The sequence below is a fragment of the Apteryx mantelli genome, chromosome 7 (genome assembly GCF_036417845.1).
Source record: "Apteryx mantelli isolate bAptMan1 chromosome 7, bAptMan1.hap1, whole genome shotgun sequence".
NCBI classification, from domain to species: Eukaryota; Metazoa; Chordata; class Aves; order Apterygiformes; family Apterygidae; genus Apteryx; species Apteryx mantelli.
Window position 1 is genome coordinate 25,839,910 of NC_089984.1, and position 21,826 is coordinate 25,861,735.

Below are 21,826 nucleotides of genomic sequence, written 5' to 3' on the forward strand. Positions count from 1 at the left end.
ACCATACTTCTTGCTGAGAAACTTCCAACTTCTTGGGCACCAGACTTAACCAAACTTGGATCCTACCACTGAGTTTTCTTAATGTGTTAAGAAATCCCACGTAAAGTAGCTGGTGTGTCACTTGTTTTGGCTAGCTTGCTCTTAGTCTGTGCTAGTCTAAATTGCTACCTAGGAGAAGCATGAGTGTATCAAACACCTCTGTGGTGCAGGCCCTTGGGGCACAATGTGCTATTTTCTTCTTTCTGAAGAGCTGCAGAGGGTGTTTCTGCTCTGCACTGCACTGCACTGCCAGAAGCAAGTGGCCAGCTCAGACAGGCACTTCAGTTCCCAGCAAGTTGTTTGGTGTTGATGGCAGTTTGGTTGGGTTTCCACATTAAAAATAAATGAATAAAACACACACACACACCCATCTCCACATAGCCTATTATGCTAGCTCCTTCTGCCACTATGTTGCTATGTACCAGGTGAAAACAAGCCTAAAGCCATGAAGTGCTCTGTCTGGATGCACCCATGCCAGCATTGCCTGCAGATGCGCTAGTTCAGCTGCCAAGCCTGGCCCAGGGATAGAGAGACTCACCCGAAGTACAGCAGAAACTCAGACAATCTCTCAAGCCAAAATATTCCCACTGAATTTTGTGAGATACAGGTTAACATTTAAAATGATACAACTCATGAGCAAGGTTAATACCTTTGAGGACCTCTTTGTGAACAGGTTGGATTTCATCTTACCTCAGGCTAATGTCAGCTGCTGACCTGACCTACCATACCATACCATGGCCACATTTAGCAGTGCCTGGTAATGCAGCACAAACTTGTACTTTATATCACAGCTGAAGTTGTTCAAAGTTAATGAAATTGAGTCATCAAGAACCAGGTGTATCAAAATACATTTTATTCTTAAAATGACTAGCTTACACAGAACAGCAAGGGTTACATAGGAAAAAGTGCAATTAGTGGAAGAGGCTTATTTCACTTCATGTTTATCTTTTCATTGCCTTGCAAGTAGTTTCAGACTCAGAATATTATACTTTTTAGCAAAGGGCAAAAGTGTGGCTTGCATTTTGATGTTAACACCATCTCTGTATAGCTAAGTGAAGGTATGCCAGTATTCACACCTCCTGAGTATGTACTGGACGGTCTCCCACATGAATCTTACAAGAAACAGGTTATCTTTACAGTTTTATAGCTCAGAAAGCTAAACTATAAGCATACATATACAAAATATACATTAGTTCACTGCAGTCTAAAAAAAAAAACCCAAAAATTTCAACTTAAAAATGAGGTATGATAAAATAGAGCAGTTCCTATTTATGTGCAAGCCTATATTCTTTCTAGAAAAGCTAGCGGCAACCTTGCTCTTTTTAAAGAAACTAGCTTTACCAAGTATAGTTAATTCACTGTCTTCAATATGAAGGACCTTGCCTATGTTATACAGTTTTGAAAAGTTATCACTAACTTTGCAATAGGGAGCAGGACAGTCAACCATCAGACATTATAAGATTAGATCAGGAGAGCAGTCAAATCACGTAATGCTACTACAGACTAGGATGTCTTCAAATCACTTGGTCTGCTTTGTAGACTAGCCATGGCTCCAGCTATTACTTCTAGCATTTAGGGTTGTAGTGTTGTTTGAGTGTTGTTTGTTTTTTGTTTTTTTGTTATTTTTTTTTAAAGGCACATTTTTCTTTCAACATTAGAAGGTAACTATCTGCCTGTTAAGTGAGTAGGATGAAGAAGGTAATAGCCAAGGTTAAACTTGTTCTCAAATGCAGGATACATATTCACAAGGTAGATGTAGACACAGATGTCCTCCCAAAACAGTGGTGACTTTCACCACTCACTCATTTATTTTGCATTGTTTTCTGTATTCTCATTTTTAACATACAATTTTTTGATACTTCTAGAAGACCAGCTTTGGAAAGAAAAATAAGTTGTGCATCTCTACACACCTTTCTTCTTCCCCTTCTCCCACTTTTCCATTATTGTCTCCAAGTTTTTTAACCTGTACTGAAGCCACAACCCCTAGCCATGCACTCCTACCTGCCTCTGCTACAAGCATGTAGAGGGTCTGCAGCGAGCCCCCTGTCCAGACAGCATCACCTCATCCCTACCATGCTCCTACCAGGCACAAAACAAATTGTGGCGTTCTGTTCACGTACCCTCTTGCACACACACAGTTACTACAGCTTGCAAAGATACCATTGTCTCTTGTACTTCCTCATGCTCTTCTCTAGTGACTGAGGAAAATGAATAACAAAGAAAGCATATATTTAAGATACAGGCATGCTATTTCTGTGGTAGGTGGCAGATGCATGGGCTTTATCTTGCTTTCCTTTCTGTCCAAGGATAAGTTTTGGCTAAGAACTTTAGTAATGTAACATGGTTAATAAGTCCCACATACTAGTGAACTTGGATTTGTGCAGGCAGCCAAAGCCTGCCAGGTGGCTTTGTTATATTGTACATGAACCAGGAAACTAACACTGTTCTGTTGCCAAATGGAAGAATGCTTCCTAGCTAGTATCTGTCACCAATATGGTGACGAATTTTCAATCCCTCCCAAGCTCTGCCACTGTGGAAAGAGACCACTGGACATCCTTGGACTGCCTAATTGATCAGGCTCTCTCTCTTGCGCTTTCCTTGGAGCCTGAAGATCTATACAGTCATCCCTGGCAGATGGTATTTGAACGCCATCAGATTTCCACTCTGCATGGAGAATCTTGTAATTCTGACCCTCGTTATTGTCCCAGAAGATGTGTTCTCCGCTTTGGTAAGAAATGCAAAACTCAATCTTTTCTTGAGAGGAAATGGCAGGAGGCAGGTCAATAGTAAACGAGAAGGTGTCGTTGTCAGAATCACCATAAACATTGTTCATGTATATGCACTCAATGTCCGTGTAAGTCTTCCAGGTATCAAAGGTAATTCGAACCTGAACCTTCTTCTCAAAGCTTACATTTTTTACTTTGACAGTCCCCGACAGTACCTTCTCTAGGAGGGTGCAGTTCTCCAGACAGACAAAGTTCTTCTGCAGGCGGCTCCGGAAGTCCAGGTAGTCAGCTGAGGGCCGAGGGAAACCCAGAATCAAGTTTTTCTCTTCATGTAGCTTTAAGCTAGACGTGATGTTCTCAAGGCCTAGCAAGTCAAACTGCAAGTCCCACACAGGGTGCTCCTGAAACTCGGAGAAGGTGTGTATGGCTGTCAGGGACAGCCCCTTCGAGTCCGCAAATACGACTCGCTTCTTGGCTCGGGCTGACGGGCGGTTCCAGTCGCTCTTTTGCGCTTCAGCATCACGTTTCATATTGAGGCATGGGCGGAGAGGTTTGAATCTGTTAACGAAGTTGTTTCTTTGACAGTTCTCAAGGGGGCTGAGGAAGCTCTTCAGCGGCGGTGAATGGGCTAAGCAAATTCTCATGGCCACATCCACAGGCATAATGGGGCTTGGCAGCGGTCGCGGATCCAAGATCTGTATCATTCTGAAACAAGCAGAGACAGCAAGTTACATTGCCTGCTACATCAGGGAAGGTGCCTCTTAAGAATGCATTTTTGCTTCATTTGCCTTCTTAATTATTCATGGCCTGCTCTTTGCACAGCTTTAAGTAACTCAGACTAAATTAAAATTGACTGCCAGTCAGTTCAAGCTAAGGAAGTAGGAGGAGAGTATTCAGCTATTTCTTGCAGATTCTGAACTCTTGATTCAAATGTAGTCTGTTTGCTTTTCCAAACCTCTGTGGAAAAATGGATTTTAGTGACATCTAATTAAATATATTCATTTTCTTGAAAATACAGGAGAAAAAAAATTCTAGACAATCAGTGCAGATGGGTCTATTCACAATTAAAGTGTTCATCTACTTTAAAGTTTCCCTTACAGAGACTGAACCAGGTCTTAAAATTTGTGCAAGCTGGATCAGCTGCTTCATCTGTGAGCAGAGATAGCACTGTGTTAAACAAGTTATCAGTCCCATCACACAGCATCAAACGGGACAGCATCACACTATGGTTCTGAACAATCAAACGCATTTATTAGGCAATCTGGTTTTGGTTAATTCAGATGAACAAAAGTGCAATAGAAGTATTGTCTTTGAGCTATTAACCCACGTCTAGGTAACAGAGCTATCTTGCACTGTTAATTTTGGCTGTTGACTGAATAGGGGAAAAAAGGGGGGAAGGAATCCGTTTTCATGTCATCATGCTTCAAGAACTAGCTTAAAATATATCTTTCTGTAATCCCCGAAGTCCACAACTAAAGCCTGCTGCAAGAATGCTATGGCCTGATTCATAATGCCGTAAGCATTCATAAGCCTCCCTGTGAGATGATGAAAACTGGTTATTATGCAAAAACCTGGTCCATTTCAAGCCAGTCTGCATTTATATTTGTGGAAGTGAGCTTCAGCTGCAGTACCTCTCGTCTGAGACTGATGCACTCCTTTTTGGAGATACGGAATTTTTTTGTTGAGTCATGGGAAGCAAGAACACTTGCTTTGTCATTTTAAAAAGATATATAAATAACTTTCTCCTTCCCATTGGTATTCCAGAGCACCTCCAAAAAAAAAAAAAAAAAAACCTGCAGAAACCTCGCAATTTTTCTCCCTTGCTTTTTTATTATAGCAGTATTTGCCATAATAGGTAGGATGCAGAGAGCAGCAGCAGCAAGTTAATCAAGGCTTGTCCCGCTTTATCGGGACCGGAGCTAAAGCCCCAAAGCCTCTCTCCCGGCTCCGCGCGGCCGGGCGCCAGCTCCTGTTCCCCGGCAGGATGGAGCTTTTTTGCCCCCCTCCTTCCCCTCCCCTCCCCTCCCCCCCCCCCCGGCAGCCTGCAGGGAGGCGAGCGGCGGGTGGCCGCGGCGCCGGCGCTTACCTGCCGCAGTGCATGGGGCAGCGCCGGCCGCGGGCGCCGTGCAGGGAGGGAGAGACCGAGCGCGGGCGCCGGCTCTCGCCGCGGGGCCGCTGCGCGCCTCCCCGCGCGCCGCCTTTATGGGGCGCTGCCCGCCGCCGCGGCGGCCAATGGGCGGCGCCGCCCGCCCCGGCCCGAGCCGGCCAGAGCCGCCCAGGGGCGCGGCGGGGCCCGGCCCCGCTCGGCTCGGCGCCCCCGCGGCCGCTTCACGTGTCCGTCGCGTGGGGCTGCGGGGGGCGCAGCGCCGAGCACCTCGCCCCGAGAGAAACGCCCGCCTTTCTTTTTTCTTTTTTTCCCCGCTTTTCCCCCCTGCTTTTCTCTCGCTTTTCCCTTCTGCGGTGTGATAGGCGGAGGCGGGGGCGGTAGCGCACAGGCCGGTACCGCAGGCTGGCCGCGGGCCGGGAGGAGGTGCGCGCCCCGCGCCCAGGGCGCTCGCTTTTTGCAGCCTCCTGCCCTGTAGCTTTCCCGCCCGCCCGCCCGGCGCGGCGCCTCCAGGCCCTGGGGACAAAGCAGCAGGGCTTTGCACTGGAGACCCAAGGGACCCACAGGCCGTCCAGGGCTGCGCGCGCCTTCCCACACCACCCACGTCGCCCAGTGCTTGTTCAGGGCAGCCCAGAGGAGCCCCATCTTGCTGTCTGCTTTCCGAGCCTGCAGCATCGTATCAACCCAACCTGTGCTTAAGATGTTAAAATAAACCTCCAGTCAAATCCCAAACTCCCCCAAAGTGGTCTCCAAAACTACTGTGCTTGAAATCACTTTGATTTTTTTTTTTTTTTTTCCAAAGGCCCCATGTCCTTACTGCATCGCCTGTTAGAGGCCAAGGGCAGCTCCTCGTGCTGTATGCGGCTCTGAAGTCCCCACAGTCGTTGCCGAGGAGGAGCCAAGCGGAGCCCTCCAGGCAGGAGGGGGGCTGCCCCATGGGAGCTGGGGGAGCCAGGCCCTTGGGGGCCCTGCTCTGAGCCTCACGGCCACCTCATCCCAGGGAGATGCCCAGCAGGACACACGGCAGCACTCACAGCCCCCATGGAGCCGAGGGAAAGCAAGCAGGAGGGCTGAAAGGAGCTTGCTGAAACACCTGCCTTTTCAAGGAAAACAAACAGGATTTGCTGTATAGCATTTCCAGGTGAGGTGGGTATGGTTTAGCACGGCAAAGCAGGGCTTCGAGTCGCTGCTGAAAGATATCAGCTAGTGGAACAAAAACAATATCCAGCTGAAACTATGAAGCATAAGCTTTGTTGAAAGGAACTGGAGCCCCACGTTGTAAGATATGTTGCCAGGGCCAAAGTCTCTCATCCTGGAATATAACTGTCTTTGTTCTCGGTGGAAAAAGTACTTTTGCACATTTAAGTTGAATGAGGCTATGCACAAGTGACTGGCAGGAAGTCCTGTGGTCTTTATGAAGCAAAGTGGGCTTGCAATGATGACCAGATGATCGAGGCTTTTCTAGCTCTTTTCTGTTCTTGGTTTGTGAGCTAAAGGAGTGAAAAGCTCTCCTAAGGAGTGCGAGAGTTTGTTAGGAGATGATGTGTGAGTGCAAGCCAAGGCATAAAGGGAAGTGTGACAATGGCACCTCCGTTTTGGATTCAAGCTACACGGGAGCAGAGAAAAAGAAAAGTCTGCCAGGGCCGGAGGGGAGAGGCCTGCTGCTCTGCTGACTGACACGTGGCACGCCGCTCTATGCGCTCTTTCTGTACGTGTAATTAGAGCATTCACAGGACACCAAGACTTCACTTTCTGAGCGTGGACCCTTGGTGACTGAAGCTCCTGCACTTCATGCCAGTCCATGACGATGACTGTCACACAGGCGAGGTCTGAAGCGCTAGCTGGCAATGTAGACAACGGTCTTTGGAAATGCAGTCGTCTGTTCCTTGGCGCCGGTTATTCAGGATGACCTTCCCCAGTCCTCTGCTTCTCAAGTCACGTCCCCTCCGCACACATCCTCTTCCTCTCATTTTCCCTGTCCGTCTTCCTCATCTCTTGGTGGCTACCAGCTCCCTCTCAAACACAGGTAATGTTTTCTCACGATTTGCTCAGGAAAAGTCCTAGAAAGCAGTACATGTGCACTTGAAGTCTTGTTGGCTCTTAGGTTTTACTTCTCTAGAGTAAGAACTAAAAATGATTTCAGCCCTAGCCACATGCATGACAGCAGTAAGCAGGACCCAAGATCCCCCATAGGCTAAAGGAGAATCAGGCATATGGCTGACACCAAATATCCTGTATTTACCTGTTATAAAAGGAAAAAAGCATAACCAACTTTGAGGAGGTGTTATGAGCCTCTGCTACCTGGAGTCTGTCCTTGGAGCTCTCCTGGTAGCACCACTAAGCCGCACTGCTGCGGTATCAGTGAGCGCACACAACAGCTGGGGCATAGCTCACCATAAACCTATAGGCATTAAATAAGATCTGGAAAATTGCTTTATTCCACATTGACCCATCCATGCTTGAAGCCTGCCCAAAAGGAGTTACCTTGAAGCTTTGCTATACACGTTTCTGCTACACGCCTTGTTGCACTGTTTGCTACTGTAAAACACTTTGCTCCTGTCCTATTACAACACGTGTTTTGCCTGACTTAGAAAACATTTTGAAAGATTATTTAAGGTGATGTGCTTAGCAAAAAACCAGCAGTGAGATACAGAACCTTTTCATGGACAGATCATTGCCCAAGTTAGTAAATATGGGCTGGAAACTGCAGCTTTTTGGCTTCTTGGTAACCTGAAGTGCGTTCATGGTCATGGACTGGTGTTGCAGTGCCTGGGTGCCAATACAAGCAGAGAGGGCTGTGCACAGCCAGAACTACTCTTTCCTCACCCAAAGAGGTGTCTCAGGATTGTACTGAGCCAAACTAATGGGGTTATCTGAGGTAGCGCAACAGTTTGCACTGTCAGTGATGGTTCTCTATCTGCTCTTTTTAGAGGGGACTCAGGTTTCCAGTTATTTTGGTACAGCAGCTTTCCTGTCATCAGCAGCTTAAAAATGTAGATCTGTCTGTCTGTCTTATCTTCAAATAGGGTTGCTAAAATGGGAGCTCCAGAGAAAAAAATACCATTGTCTTCTTAAGCATTTGACAGCAATTTGTGCCACATCAGCTTTCCTGACATTTGCAGGTGCATTTCATACAGAAGCAAGGGGAGAAATATATTCCTGGAGGAGGCAAGGGTGATTATAAAATCAAACCCCATCATAGGGGTTGTACTTCAAACTGATTCTGTAACAAGTAAAACAAAATTGACACAGATATACTAGTTCTCTCCCTTTTCCTGAAAATGTTACTTCAAATATAAAACTCTAATTGTAACAAATTAACCAGTGTAAATTGCAACCAGTTTCAGTAAACCTTAAATGTATGTTTTTAAAAGTAGTTTCCAGTCAAAATTATCCCTAAGCAATGTAACGCATGGGCTGGCTTTTCAATGAGTTCACAGAGATTGCTCTGTGACAACGCGGCAATCAAGTCCAAGCTGTTCCGTTCAAAGACAAATATAAAATATTAGCTCCACAGTGAATGCTTTTATATGTGGACAGCCCGACATGTCTCGCTGTTCTTCACCTGTCTAAATGAACAGACCCTTTTCTCAATCAGCAACTTTTAGAGCAGATGATAAATCAGAGAGCTAATGGGTTGTTTGTTCATTTGTTTGTTGGCTGTGGTCATTTTGTGGCAGAGTAGGATGAAAGAGCTGCTTTCTTCAACCTCTGTTCCCAAACAGAGCAATTAAACAAGGTTTTGTGGTTTAGTGTTTGACTTTGTTACTTTTAGGTTGCTGTTGCTGTGCTTCTGTGTTGTGTTCCCCAGAGCTTCAGGAGGGAAGAAGGGAGATCTGTTGCAGTTGAATGGCCTTTAGCATTTAGTTGAAGCCTTCTGAGCAACGATAAACAAGCATTTCCTCAGAACAATGTTAAGTCAAAGCCACATTTATAGAAAAAAGTCCATACAGAAAAAAATATAGGCTTCCATTTCACTTGTCTGGTAAGGCATCCCTTGAAAAAACTGCTGTTGTTTGCAGGATGGAGAGTAATACTAGTTCAATGCAGTAATGGCATGCAATTTAACAGGGAAGTTTTGATTTGATTTTGGGCTTGAGACAAATGAATTGCTAGCCCAAAGGCAAAATACCAGGGTTAGAAAACACCCACCTTTCTTTTGGCTGGCACATATCTGGTCCCCACAGCATCGCTCCATATGCATTAATGAAGCCGTGCTTTAATGACAGGTTGTCTGTGATAAGAGATAAACATGGCCCATTAGGTCAGGGGACGGTGCTGTCTTGCCAGGTTTAAACCAGCCATTCTGCTCTTGCATTCAGCTCTTACATTAGCTTTCAGTTGCTAAGACTAATCTCTTAAAAAGTATACGAGCTAAGAAGTTGGGCAGCAGGCATCTATGATTGTGCCTACAGTGCAAATAACCATTATTCAGGTATATGTCAAGGCTAGGGAAGTCCTAACTGAGCTGAGCCTGTAGGCCTTTGGAAATTGAAACTCAGGGAATTATCTGATGAAATATGGTCAACCGAAGCCTTGTTTAGTCCTAACAGAAAGCTCATTTTCTTTACTTGCTTCTCAGAGCACTTCAGTGAACTCTGAAAATTTCTAATGGTCACAATCGTGTACCAAGGCAACTTTCACTGGGAGGCCCCATTGTTGTTTTAGGGATTTTTTTGTCACTGGCACAGTCCATATCAGGAATAAATAAGTTTTTCATCTTTCTAGAATTTTTATTACCCCATTCCTCATGGCTCAGCTCATGCAAACAGCGTTTTGGAATCCCTCTGGTAGAAGTAATCAGGAGGACATCAGTAACTTATGACGACTTGTTAACATACAATTTGCAGAATAGCTAGAAAAAAATATTCCAATACTCTACAGCAGTGACCACAAAACTCCTCTTTATCATGATGATCCTGCTATGCTTTGGGAGAATCCAAAAGCATTTTTTTATTGATATCATTCAGGCTGAAATTGCTGATGAAATATGTTTTCTTTGGAATATGCTGATTTTTTTTCTAGAGCATTGCAGGAAAAGGTCAACTTTCGCAAACATGCACACTGCAGAAAAAAGAAAGGTTAAAAAATCAGAATAGTTAAAGTATCACATTTCACTCCTTCACTCCTCAAACAGCTTTTAATTCTGAAAGAACAAAGGTAAAAATTAAAACGAAACATTTCAAACAATCAAAATGACCTAATATCTTTGGGGTGGGAATAGTAAGTTTTCAGAAATGTTTCACTTTTCCAGATATTTCATTATTAGACAACTTATGAAATCTTAGACTTTCACCAGAGAATAGATCTGTTTCCTACCCAGTTCCAACTTGTTTGTAGAAACCGGGCCTTTCACAGATTTCCCCCGCAGAATACACCCATCCCCTAGAGAAAGGCTCAGGTGGCAAGCAGCCACTCACACTGAAAAATTACGCAAAGATGGGTGGATTTTATGCTCTCTTACAACTACTTTAAGAATAATCAGTCTCACCAGGATATGATGTTGGCCTAAAAATTTAAGTACTGGCAAGGGGTGCAGGTCTGGTTCTTTTTAAGTCAATAACAAAAGTTCTTGTCAGTATTGGGCCTCACAGCTTCGCAAGGTTGCATTTTAAGTCCTAGAAATTTAAAGCTTTGAACTGAACTGGAAACTAGAAATTGATTTAAAATGTTTAATCTCATTAAGACTGATTAATGGTAGATTAGTCAATGATAGTCATTGCTTTGGAAATGTGCAGTGCAGGAGAAGTACGTTGTTTTCTGAAACAAGTGACATAGAAAAACAAGAAAATATGTCTTAGGCTGCTTAAAAGTTTTGTGTAATGTGATTTTTCAACATGATTACCATTCCTGTAAGACTCTGGTTGAATGCTTTTGAGGTCCCTCATCCTGAATAAACATTGGTTTATCTTCCCACAACCCAGCTAACATCTGCACTATGATGTTCTCCTGGAGTGTTTAGAAGCCTTTGAAGGGTCTGAATAATGCTCCTTTTCGTACTCTACCACCAAGGAGACATAATCCATTTCTGTATTTGAGATTCTCTTACAGGGTTTTTTTGTCTTGTGTATCACAGGGGAAGATCAGCGCTTGGAAATTTGTTCAGTGAAATTCTGTGTCAATTTTTGCTTGGATTTGCTATAATGAGGGGGGGAAAGCTCCCCTATGGCATAGGTCTAAGGGATGAATGAACCTTTTCTCCTTCAGGTTTAGTCTAGTTTATAATCACTTCAGTCTTAAAATAGGAGTTTCCCTAGTATCTGACCTAGTTATTCTAGTATCCTTTTTGGGTGTGCAATATATAACTATATATTTCCCCAGTCTCACAGGGTCAAACTTCATGCAGAGAATAATTTCCTTTTTAGATTTGCTGGTAAGAATGAGACCTCTTAAATCCCAGTGCTATAACAGCATCAGTCTTGTTTCATCCCGTAACAGGAGAGGAAGTAGTTAGGGCCTCTGAGTGTAGAAAGGACTGTTACCTAAATAACATATTTGCAATAAGTTGGTTTCTTTGGGTTATTCTTGGATGCTGCTCCCAGAACACAGAGAGTTCACTGTCAAAATGTGCTTACTTCAGATAAGCAGTAATTCTTACAGCAAGTTCTGCACTCTTTAAAACGTATTGAATCCATGAAAAAAAAAAGTTTCATATTTCTCTAGAGAATTACAGTAATAGAGTAACTAAGGTTGGAAGAGACCTCTTGAGGTCTTCTAATTCCAATCTCCTCCTCAAACCAGGGCTCACTCCAAAGCTGGATCAGGTTCCTCAGGGCCTTGCCTCAGGGTTTTTAATACCTCCAAGGACAAAGCTTCCCTGGACAACCTTCACCACTCTTGTTTTTTCCATTTATCTAACTGGAATTTCTTTGCTTCAGCATAGGTATTTGTCTCTTGTCCCTTTGCTGCACATGTCGGAAGAAAGTCTGTCTCCATCTCCTCTATAATCTCCCTTGAGGCAGTAGAAGGCTGCACTGAGATTTCCTGCATTACTTAGCCTTTTCTTTTGCAAATGTTCAAACCCAGCTCCCTTGGCCTCAGCTGGTGGATCACATGTTCCAGTCCCAAACCGTTCTGGAGGTCTCCCCCAGCTAGTCCATGGGTCTCTTTTATTGAGGGACCCAAAACTGGGCACCGTGCTCCAAACACAACCTTGCAGGTGCCCGACGGAGGGGAATAGTCCCTTCCCTTGACCTGCTGGCTGTGCTCTTGGTCATGCAGCCCTGTATGCAGTTCCCTTGCCGAGACTGATCAGAAGAGCAGACTGGAGCTATTTCAGGATTTCAAACAAGCCCCATGGTGTTCTCACCACAGAAAATAAACAGAATTTCTGCTTTGTTTGCTGTGGCAAGACTTTTTGTACAGGTTGGTATATAGAAATTTGTGCAATTTCTCAGAGGCTCTTTGGTTTGTTTAGGAAACAGCAGCTCTCTCACCTGTACTTCAGGGTACAACAGGTTGTATTTCATTTGTAGTTTGGGGTGGGTTTTTTTTTCCCTTTTATTCCAAATTTGGCAGTTTTGGAAATCATTCTCTTGCTCTCATATGTGGTTTCAGTCACCTATGGAAGAGATATGGCACATTTGGAAAGACTATTACAATCTCTTTCATTCAGGCCTTCAGGAGTTTTGATTTAACATCGGTCTCCATGTCCAAATGAGACTTGTTCATAAATATGTGTAAAGCTTTTTCAGTCCTCCCAAATGCTGATACAGGAATCATTTACTTTGCTTGCTGCACCAGTTTCGGACAGGCAAACTTCAAAACTTTTTGGAGGCTTCTGCTCTCACACTACATTTTAAGACCTTACACAGCTTTATTTCCACCCATGTTGCTGCTTCCATCTTTCTGCTGCTTCTGATTCACTTGACTGTGTGACTTCTTATGGTTTTGATTTACATTTCACCTTCTGGCTGAAAGTCTTCCCCAAACTGGTTCACCACACTTCCACTTTCTCTCCCTTAAACTGTTACCAAAAGTTTATTACTCTATTAACTTAGCTAAAGCCACTAAGATTTTCATTACTAGATTACCTCATCTCATTTAAACATTCAGGCTGGCAATCAGTGTGTCAAACCTCTCAGTTTTTCTGAAGCCATTAAAAAGGTGTCTAACACAAAAAATAACAGCTGCTCTTTCAGCAAGCTGCTCCTATACCACACCAACAAAAATTTGCTTCAAACCACTTAAGGTTGCTCAAATGCTAACCTAACCCACCCACATTCTTCCTGGCTATTTCTTTTTAGCCACATTGCATTAACCAGGCGACTGGATGGATTTCGCACGTTGAGCATAAGAGGGAGCACAGTTCATGCACCAAGGTCATCTAACTTGCACCATAGATCTGACCTCAGTGACACTGACATATATTTACTAGTCATAATGTACTATTTAAGGGTATGAGGAATTATTTGAGGATTTTCGTCTGAAGGAGAAAGCACTGAGTGTGATGGAGATGGACAGGAATTCTGGTTTTATTCTCGGCCTAGTAAAAAAGGAAAAAAACCTCTCTTAATCAGAGGTAGTAAGGACTTTTTATGTTACAAAATTGGAATATTTAGATGAAGAAGTGTTTATCAGAGCACTTCTTGGAAACACAACAGTTTTAAAATCTTTCTCTCTTTCTTTATCATGGACTTCTACCAGGGTCCCTTCCCAGAGAGTAGGAGAGGCCACAGAATAACATATGGCATGGTGGCATGGCATTCATGTCGTTCTCCTGGGTTACAGAAAACCCAGGCCCAGACCCTGTTCCTTTCCACATATTCCTGTACCCATATATTCCTCTGTGACATATCTACATGCGAAGTGGTACAGCTCTAACGGGAGAGGCTGAGGGAGACCTTACTGATAGAGCAAGAACAGGTTATCGCCTGACCCAGTCAGTGCCTAGCCACATAAATTGGCTGTTATGGGAGATGTAGTTGTGATTCTGTCCATTGGAGGCAAGGGAGGGAAGTAAAATCTTAAAAAAATAAAGCTTAAAAATCTGTTTTCATCTGATCCAGAATACTACATTTTAAAACTCTCCCTCCTCCATGGGAAAAGAAAGTTGCTCCCTTTCTTCCTTTTATTTCAGAGTAGTCATAAAGACAGCATGAGAGAAAATAAATTCTAGCTCTGTATAAAAATGGTAGCATATAAATGATGTATCCATTTTATTGCTACCATCATGCACTACACATTTGGCTTCTCCAAATAATAGCCATATTCATAATTCATATACTGTTTGTATTTGTATATCCCATAAGAAGGTATTTATGGAGAAACTTCTCACTAGTCATAGCACAGCAATCGTGAAAGCAGGATGGGGCGTTGGTCAATGGAATGTCTCTGTTTTAGAAATGACTTTATCTTCAGGGCTCTTAGCTTCAAAATCAGGTTATGAATGCCCTGCAGGTATAATACCAGAAAATAAAGTAATATACCCGGCCCTTTTTATGTAACACATTGTAGGTACTGATAGAGGAAGAGAAGTGATGATTCACTATCTGTTCATCCAAAAACAAGATTGCTGATTCATATGTTACATCCCAAAGCTTCTCAAGTTTAAACGTACTCTTGACTATTGACAAATTTCTATTAAAAAAAATGCTGTGCAGAGGAGCATGCTTATGCCTTCTGTCGTTGATCTTCTTCTAAATTAAAAGGTCTAGATCAGTCTTAGACTCATTGGTATGTAATGTCATTTCTAGTTTGCCCAACTTCTAGTTTCCTCTGTTGTAAGTTTTACAGGTAATACAGCATTACTCTATCCTTTGTCTTTTTTAAATGGCATATAGAACTTTTAAAATACATACTATAGCCCATAACACACTTGAGCTTTTGTAAATCACAGTCCAGGCTTTTGCTTGTGCCTTCTTTTTTATGACAGCCATATACAAAAATCAAACCTTCTTGTATGTAAAGATCAGTTAATAATATCAGGCATAACTAAAGACATAGGTACAAAAAACTGCTCTTTTGAACATAGTCATACTGTGAGTCTAATACTGTTTGCATAGCATGTAACAAAAATCAAAACACACCTACCCACTATATCACTACCTTCAGGAGGCAGTCTACCAATTTCTGCGTGTCTTGTAAAGCAGATGACCAGAAATCCTTGTCAAAGGCTGCTGTCCATGTACATATTAAATGCTTCAAGCAATAGGTCAGACATAAACACGGTTAGAGCTACTGCTTCAATGCCATCCATTCTGTCCAAGGCAAGGATGTGCCTGGACTCAGACTCAGACATTTTGCACCAGTTTGCTGAAATTTGCACAGTAAAACCCTCTATCATTTTTATAAAAATAAGGTGTTGGATATGAAGTTGATTAAAAATAACTATGCCTAATGAAATTACAGATTTTCTGAAAAACACAAGGCTTGCTCCAGAGTAAGCACATCAAGCTTGTGTGACGAAAAACACGTTGCCATATAAATATAGAAGGTCCCTGCCATGATTCTTCTGACAATGTTCTTTAGCGATAGGTTCTCCGCTAAGGCAACAGAGATACTCCTATTGCTTTCAGGGGCAGCAGGGCTGGGTCTGTAAGGTCCTCTGTACTCAGCGTCATTTCTCCTTTTTATCCATATGAATTTGAAAGAGACAGTAATTACTATACTCCTTACGATCTTTTCCTTGAAAATCGATGTTACTACACTCAATGTGTAACCCTTACAATAGAAGAGATAAGAAGGGTGGAAACTTTCACTTCAAACTCCAACTGCCAGGTTTTCCTGATGGAGCAAAGGAGATGATTAGTGGGTCTGTTCAAGTGGGATGTGCTCTGAGTTTTGAGCAATTCTGCTTTCATTGTGCATCATCCCCACAGTTGCACTAGACTGCACAAATTTAATTGAGCACAAGCTCCCTTAGAATACATGGGATTCTGCACTTAATGCCCTGCACTTGTTTTGTGCCAGTATAATTGAATTGTCTTGAATGGTAATAACAGACATCAATCTTTTGCAATGCTAAAAAGAAACAACCTAATGTAAACCTATGACAGTTTCAAGAAGTGTTGCCTAGCATTTATTTATTCTGTCTGTATTGTGGAAGAAAACATGGTTCAGTAGAACAACTGAGCAACTACTTTGCCTATGGATTAATATTGGTAATAGGTTTCACATCTAGAATTAGGACATTTGTAGTTGCGATACAATGTCCATTCTGATGTTTTCATGCCTTAACAGAAGAATCACAGTAGTCAAAGTCCAGAAACACAGAACTAGAGCAAGACTTTCTAGCAGAAAAAAGGAAAGGAGACTGGCAGCTATATCGTATTGCATCACTCCAGCAACATAAAACCAAGCTACTGCAGAATTGTTTGAGCTGCTGTTATGTTGTATAATATTTAAGCTGTCGAGTCAGCATACTTTTAGTATCGTAAGACTACCGAAACATATTATGACTGCATTGCTGATACATGGCATCAGAGCTAAATCCAGTTTCCTTCCTTTTTAAATCTTATGAGCAGATGAGTTCAACTACCCATTGAGACTTCAGTCTTGCAGATAATTGACTACTCATCCACCTCAAATTTGTCTTTGGTAACCTGTCTCGAATAGCAGGTGGTAGGACTGCTGATGCAAAAGCATGTGTATGGATTGAGAATGAGTAAGAGAGATATGAGCATACGTTCCTAGAAAATGCTGTTTGCTTTAATTTTAATCTGAAAAAATGAGGCATTTCCTGCAAGGGGACATTTTTGACCAGAAATGTCTGAAATTATCTATTAAATTGGGTCTAACTTCAAGTAGAAGGCAGAGAGTTGGAGGAAATGGTGATAGAAAAAATGGATGCCAAGCTAGAAAATAAGACAAAGTAGAGAATCTGTATCTTGGATGCCATGTTCTGCCTCTGAGCACCGTTCCAGAACGGATACTGATGCAGCCCTGTACTGTGGGGTCCTCCGCTTGCCTCAAAGGGGAATTGGAGGAGAGCTTGCTAGTTCAGATTGATCCATTTCTCCCACCACGTATTTAGTAATTCAAATGTAACATGTGCCAAAAAAGCATGAAGCAAAAACCTTTTTATTTAGATACCCTGTATAAACATGAAGGGAAATTTTAAGTCTTCATCAGTTCTGTATTTTCATGCATTAAGTGTTTTGTAGGCACTTCTGATTTTATCCAAACATTACTATTCTGGCAGAAATTCCCTCTTGGGTTTTATTAAAAAAAAGTCAGTGTCCTTGTGCAGTGCTAAGCACAAGGGGCCTAATTTAGTGGTGATGCTCACCACCCCTCTTCCTGTACTCTATTCCCTTTACCTTGTACCTAGAGCAATGTAACACAAATGTTAAGAAAAGGTGAGAGCTAAAACGGCACATGACATTTTAAGAGGCACATTTTCCTGCCATTCCCTTCCTCCTCTTACCACTCTTTTTTGTCCCTGCAGGGAGAGGAGCTATGCCAGGCCTGACTGAGCACGTCCAGCTGCTGTGTCCGTCAGCCTCGGAGCTCGCACACGCGCAACGGGAAACCCTGCACTGGCCTGAGGCTGAGCAGGTTGCTGCAGTGAATGTATCAGGGGACTCAGCTTGCCTCTCTTGCCCTGTGGACACGAGGGTAAGGCATAAGATCTGTCCTTCCTTCCTCTCGGCTGGGACATCATAGCAACCAGGGGAGAGCCAAGAATTGATCCAGTGTTCCTAATTCATTTTAGGTCATGTCAGAGAGGTTTGCTGCAACTGCAGCTGGAGTTCAAATGAACTTCTTTGCCCTGCAGACAACTAGGAGCAGTCCTGCTCTCAGAGCTGAGAGGCAGCTTAAAAAGTTATCAGCCTGTCAGCTCCAAAGCGGTGCCTACCTGTGACTGTGCTATTAGACTTACCATATGCTAACATGTGAGATGCAAAAACAAGATTTGCATGTCAGTGGTCTACTGTGAACAAGCTCCAATTCAGCAGCTCAAATGCTTAGTCATGAGCAGACACACCTTTAAAAGGAAAGGGCCTACATCAAATTCAGAAGCAATTCAGAAGCTAAATTCAGAATTAATTCAAAGCAAGACCACAGTAACCTGCAGGGACTTAATATTTGGTATTACTGATATGCTCTTGTCCTTTGCTATGTGTGTTTTACCACCTTATACCACTCTCAAACATTTATCTGTATGAAACTTGCACTCTCCTATTTTTAAAGTCCCTGCAGGTTACTGTGGTCTTGCTTTGAATTAATTCTGAATTTAGCCTGGAATGTCAATATTAATTTCAGGTCTCTGAGTTGTGTGTCACCAAACACAACACAACACAGCCCACCCAACCTAAGCTGCAAACATAAAAAACAGTTCCCCTATCTTTGTCTTACTTCTCCTAGTTAATTACTTGGCAATCTAAAGCCTTCCAATAAATGATGGGAAAATCGCTAGTTAGAAAGCTTTTTAGAAGTCCCTGGTTTGAAAGGCAAGATTTTAAATGAACACTGCTCAAGATATCAAGCAAGTATGGAAGGTATTTTTTCGTGTTATCAAGACCAGGAAAAGGTGGTTTTGTTTTGTCTTTTTACAAACATACTTTTTCCTATAACAGAAGTGATGTAATTTTTCTTAACAAGCAGCCACAAAGGGCAGCTAATTGTCACACACCTGTGAAAATATTCCCCCATTGAAATTCTACAGTATTTTTTGAATATTCACTGCTTTTTGGTGTTTGAGGTTTTAGTTACCATTTACACTAACATTTTCAAGCATTAATTTTAAGCATTCCAGGTTCTGCAAAAGGTCGAGGCACAAAATAGTTGGCATGCAGTATTACAGGGTAATTTCTTAGCCATATTTCTAAAGCAGCTGTTATCAATTTGACCTGAAAAATCAAGGTCTTTCACTGATTTTAAATTTCTGGTTTGAAACTTGTTAACACATAATGCACATCATGTTTGTGTTACTTTCTCTTCACTCAACTTCTTTTTCTCTGACCAGCTGGCAGAAGGTAGGGTGTCCAAATGGCACAGACTGTGTTCTAAGATATAAACAGTACCTGGCATTAGAAGCAAAAAAAGCAGCAGACTTTGCCAGTACTCAGAATAACCACATGTCTAGATGCTTTACATAACCACTCCCAGTATAGATACAGAGGTGCTATATCAAGCTTTTACACAATGTAAGTTTGTAAGCTCTGTCTGGGGAGCATGAAGTCACCTAAGCTTCTGCATTTGTGCTGGGATCAGCTGGAGCCAGAAGCATGAGTTTAAAAAAGGACGCTGGCACGTTGCCTAAGAAAAAATAACTGGCAATAAATCCTCTCTCTAAAGTATTTGAACCAAGTGTAACTTACAAATTTAAATAATCAGTAACCAGGCAATTTCAAAATACAAACAAAGCCAATCTTGGATTCCTTGTTTCTTTGTAAAGAAGAAATATATTTCTGAAGTAGTTCAGTAAGTAAAAGATATATCTGGTTCTTTAGGCTTCTCTTTCCTCAGGGATGAGTTTGAGTTTCAATGTTGTCCCAAGCTGACTTCTTCCCACACATACAGATCTCTAGCTCAAGTAACATGATAAGTTTGGCCTGCCTGGGAGCATAGCTTGGAGTTCATGTGTTCCTGATGCTGAAACCAACAATAATTGTGAGGTTAGGACTACTCCCTTCTGCTCATACAACTACTTGTGTGATTCTAACATTGCTTTGCAGCATGTCCGCCTTTACTTGAGTTAACACCTCTTCCATTCTCACGGTAACTCTTCTACCCTGTCTACAGTATAGACAACTCTACAGGTGAATTACCTCTACAACACAGACAAAATAGGTGTATATATGCTATTTTGAAATTGTTCCTGCAGCAGTGCTGTACTCCCTGTCCATCTCCCACCCACACCGCTGCCTCGCGAGCTGCTGGCAGGCTGCACCTTGGCGGCCTCAGGGGCTGGAGTCTGCATGCTCTGAGGGACCAGCTCAGGCCACCTCTTCACCCCTGCTCACAAGCTGCCATCTGACCGACAAGAGAGCTGGACAGGGCTGCCCTTAATGCATAATTAGATTTAGCCAGTGTGGTTTCCCGTAGCTTTTCTCAGCAACGTAAGCAGCATCAACACTGGTTTAATATCTTACTGTCCTGAAGGGTAATGTCTCTGATTTCATATAAGAAATGGTTCTCCTCTTCAGAGGCTTATTACATATGCCCTTTATGAATATTATGAGCTCGGCATCAAAGTACATTTTAAATCCATCCATAAATAAATAAAACACTACTGAGGAGTATTAGTTAAGGGAATTTGCCGTGACGTTTGTTCATTTCTCTATCCCTTCTGCCAGTGCAAAACTTCAGGCATCCCCCAGCAGGACTGCCTGGCCCAGAAGCACAGGAGCAAAAATTTCAGTTTCCTTTCCTATCCTAAAAGGAGTAGTAGTTGGCCAACTTATTTAGCAAAGTATTTTGATATGTTTCTGAACTTCCAGTACAGAGGTATCTCTGTGTAAGTCAGCATGACTACTGAAAATATCCTAATGCTTTGCTAGCCAGAGCTAGGCCAGCTGGGAAAAAGAGTCACTGATTCAGCCCTTATCCAGGGTAGCCTACACCAAAGAACTCAGTGGAGTCTCTACTAAAAATAAAGCAATTCTCCCCTGGAAGTCAATATTAGGTGCAAAGTACAGTTTCCACCTCCTACTCTCTATAAAGTGAATCTAACTTTTCTTCTGAGACCAGCTGCCCTCTCTGTTTTCCCTTGAGTAGCTGCCAAATGAGAATAGCTCAGAAAAGATCAATTTTATTCAGTTCCAAGTTTGCTCTGCTAAAAGCTGTTTTGGCTAAATGGGAGGATTCCTAAGACCTTCTGATGTTTCCTCACTGTGATCATTCTGTCTCAGATAAAATAATAGTTTCACACGGGGAGGTATGCATCAGTTGTTCTGATAAGCAAAGTCTGCAGTTTGGTCAGTCAGATCTTCGCTAAAGCAAGCAGACTTCTTTCAAATCACTCAATCTAGATATAAAATGGGAAACTAATATTCCTAATAAAATTATCAGGTATTATTATAGTCCAAAGTGCCTGAATGGAAAAGAAAGTTACTGAGCCATATGTGCACTCTTCTGTGTACACTGTCATAATTTCTACAGTGCTTTGCACTGCTCTGAGTCTAGGGACTTTGCTAGGTGTGTCAAACCAATTCAGATGATAGAAGTGTTTTGTTTGCATGCAGTTAAAGATCCCTAGTAACAAGCATGCTTTCCATAGATTTTTTTTTCCAGGAATATGATTAATCTTGGAACAAATACAAATGAGACAAACTTTTGTCATGTACTTATTTGCTGCACGGGATTTGTGTTTAAAGCTAAAAGGGCTAGGTGCTATGTCCTCATATGCACTCTGGGACTATTCTGATACACATTAAAGAGTTTCCACACATGGACAGTATCCAGAAAGACAGCAGTAGCTCTGCTGCATGATCTGTCCAGACAACAAAGAGAGGATTGCTAGTGAAATTATTTCTGAAGAATAACTGTTACTAACCTACTGGGAGAAAGCCATTTCAGAGTTACATGCCTGTGGAGCAATTTGGTTTGCATGTATATTGTGTGCAATGATAGCATTTCAGATGTCCTGAGGTTTTAAGATCTTAATCATGACCACTACCTCCACAACCAGTACAATTTTCTACTTAGCTGTTCTGTTTCTAGTTTTGAAATGTTATGGGTTATGAGGTATACCTGGAAAGAGAAATGGGCTCCCACTGGGCAAGTACTGGAGGAATGAGGTAGAAGACTCCTTCCGCTCATACTTTGAGACCACATTTTGAAGACCAAAGAGCTTGGCCAGATGAGGCAAAGAATTGAAAAGGAAAGGGAGAAGTATTATGACCACTCTTCCAGAGGGACTCCAGAGGGAACTTGAGCTATATTTATTTTTACCCTCAAGTCACCTTGCTGTTGAAATTACATCCTGTGCATTTCATATTAACAGTAGTTCACATACATGCAACATTTTAATATAAAAAGGGCCTTTTTCTGTTTTTATAAAAATGTATTC

General features: G+C 42.4%; 1 protein-coding gene and 1 long non-coding RNA gene across 3 annotated transcripts in view; one reads left to right on the forward strand and one right to left on the reverse strand.

The window, feature by feature from the left end:
* The window catches only part of LOC136992418 (uncharacterized), a 47,829-nt gene extending 30,533 nt beyond the window's left edge, over positions 1-17,296 (forward strand). For both annotated transcript variants that reach the window (XR_010884654.1, XR_010884655.1), the window contains exon 3: positions 17,258-17,296. This is a non-coding gene — a long non-coding RNA (uncharacterized lncRNA). The remainder of the gene's footprint in view (positions 1-17,257) is intronic.
* On the reverse strand, positions 876-3,592 carry PPP1R3C (protein phosphatase 1 regulatory subunit 3C). Its single transcript, XM_013954307.2, has one exon. It carries the CDS (start codon positions 3,467-3,469, stop codon positions 2,525-2,527), a length of 945 nt encoding a protein of 314 aa, XP_013809761.2. The 5' UTR covers positions 3,470-3,592; the 3' UTR covers positions 876-2,524.
* Positions 17,297-21,826: the final 4,530 nt, after the last annotated feature.